General features: G+C 64.4%; 1 protein-coding gene across 1 annotated transcript in view; it reads left to right on the top strand.

Annotated features, from left to right (window-relative positions):
• ARHGAP45 (Rho GTPase activating protein 45) overlaps positions 1–1,688 on the top strand; it is a 13,193-nt gene extending 11,505 nt beyond the window's left edge. The window contains exons 16-20 of the mRNA XM_045300025.1: positions 4–152; positions 242–471; positions 581–791; positions 1,055–1,151; positions 1,233–1,688. Coding sequence (XP_045155960.1) covers positions 4–152; positions 242–471; positions 581–791; positions 1,055–1,151; positions 1,233–1,471 — 926 coding nt within the window. The 3' untranslated portion in view covers positions 1,472–1,688. The remainder of the gene's footprint in view (positions 1–3; positions 153–241; positions 472–580; positions 792–1,054; positions 1,152–1,232) is intronic.
• Positions 1,689–2,289: the final 601 nt, after the last annotated feature.

The following is a 2,289-nucleotide window of genomic DNA, read 5'->3' as shown; positions in this document are numbered from 1 at the left end:
GAGCCCACACCCAGGGCATCTACCGAGTCAACGGGGTGAAGACACGTGTGGAGAAGCTGTGCCAGGCATTTGAAAACGGTCAGGAGCTGGTGGAGCTGTCGCAGGCCTCACCCCATGACATCAGCAACGTGCTCAAGCTCTACCTGCGCCAGGTGAGGTGGCAGGGGCTGGGCCAGCTATGCGGTGGTGGGTGGGGTGGAGCCTCGTGGAGAGAGGTCCCTGAGCCTCCCGCCTCCCACAGCTGCCGGAGCCACTGCTGTGTTTTCGCCTGTACCATGGGCTTGTGGGGCTGGCCAAGGATAGCCTGAAGGCCGAGGCCGAGGCCAAGGTGGCGGCACGGGGCCGGCCAGCCGGGGGCGAGAGTGCTATGGCAGCGGCCGTGGCCATGGCAGGCCGGCTGCGGGAGCTGCTGCAGGACCTGCCGCCTGAGAACAGGGCCACGCTGCAGTACCTGCTGCGCCACCTGCGCAGGTGAGGGGCGGGCGGGCTGGGGTCCCCGGAGCCACACTGCAGTCCCCGATGCGCCGCCTGTGTGGGTAAGTGGTGCCCTGCCCCTGCTCAGCCCACTGCCCACCCCCAGGATCGTGCAGGTGGAACAAGACAATAAGATGACCCCGGGGAACTTGGGCATCGTGTTTGGGCCCACACTACTGCGGCCGCGGCCCACGGAGGCCACCGTGTCCCTGTCCTCCCTCGTAGACTACCCCCACCAGGCACGGGTTGTGGAGACCCTCATCGCACACTATGGACTGGTTTTTGAGGACGAGCCTGAGGAGACGCCCAGCACCCAGGTGGGCAGCAGGCCCAGGGCTGCATCGAGGCTGGACACGAACTGGAGGGAGCCATAGGGGTGTGGAGGGTTCTGAGCACTAGCCCAGGCCACAGGAGGCCCAAGGCTGCCTCGCTCAGTCCTGACCAGACTGGCCATCTAGCTGGGCCTGCCTGGTGGGCTTGTTTCAAACTGACGTGTCCTGGGACAGAGGGCGCCTGGCTAGCCAAGGGTGGGCAGTGGAGCCGCAGGCCACCAGCCCCAGCTGACCTCATATACCCACAGGATGGGGCGGCCGCTCAGTGGACAGATGCAGCGGGGCAGGTGCCGTTCCTGGAGGTGGGCGAGGCGGCAGCTGAGCCCTCGCAGGAGGGGCCCCCAGGTGAGTCCTCTTCCCTCTGCTCTTCTGCCACGGCTGTCTTCCCTGTCGGCCTGACTCTGGTCCTCTCTTGGACTTCCCCAGGGTCCCACCTGCTTTCCAATGACTCGGACTCGGAGCTGGAAGAGCCCACGGACCTGCTGTCGTCCGGGGGCGCCGAGGCTCTGCGGCACCTGAGCTTCTTGGAACAGGCACAAGAGGCCAGCCAGGAGGAGGGTGCACACAGCGGCAGCGAGGACGAGCTGCTTCTGACACACAACACCAACCAGTCCAACAACGCCAGGGGGCTGCGTGCTGGCTCCCCGCTGGGAGAGGCGGCCTGAGCACACCGTGCTGGGTAGAGGGCAGGACTGGCCTCAGCTGTCACCGCTGTTCCCACACAGGAAGTGGCTGCAACGGCCTGACGGCGGAGTTCAGCTTTGGACACTGACTTCTGGACTGTTCCCCAAACCTGCTTTGGCCCCTGGGCTGCCGTCCCTGCAAGCCTGCTGGAAGGAGCTACCCAGCAGGTTGGGCTACATCAATAAAGCTTTGCGCTGAGCTTTCCTTTGCTGTCTGGGGGGGGGGTGCGCAGAGGGACGGCTCTCGTCCCTGTCCTCACAGGGCCCCACTCCCAGGCTGTGAAAACACTTGACCTCAGAGGGCTGCCTCACGCAGACCTCACCCTTCACTCCCCAGGGCACAGGGGACCCACGAGTGGGGTCCCTGTAGGTCCTAGGAATCACATCAATAGTGCACACAGGTGAGCGCTTGAGGGTCGGGGCAGCCACAAGGTCAGTGGCTCTTCTGGGGCCCTCTCTGAGAGCAGTTACCAGAGGGGATGGGCAACCCAGGGTGCCGGTGGTTTTGAGTGATGTCTTGAGCTCCCCACTGAGACAGGCCCCTGGGACAAGTCCAGCGCAGCTCAGTCAATAACCCCATTACAAAGAGCACCCAGCCCTTCGCGAGACCAGATGGGCCAAAAGCACCCTCACAGACCCAGCTGAAAAAGCCCACGTAGGCAGATGCAGGACAGGGCTGCTGGGGCCCTGCGTGAGAACAAGTGTGCAGGACTGACCTTGGCTAACGCTGGGGGCCCCTCTGGTGAGATCTAACAGAAGGGACTGGAAAACCGAACTGCAGTGAAACGCACCTCCAGATC

The sequence above is a fragment of the Echinops telfairi genome, unplaced genomic scaffold (genome assembly GCF_000313985.2).
Source record: "Echinops telfairi isolate 266 unplaced genomic scaffold, ASM31398v2 ScPeMD7_7459;HRSCAF=8497, whole genome shotgun sequence".
Classification (NCBI taxonomy): Eukaryota; Metazoa; Chordata; class Mammalia; order Afrosoricida; family Tenrecidae; genus Echinops; species Echinops telfairi.
This window is presented reverse-complemented; position numbering and strand designations above follow the sequence as displayed.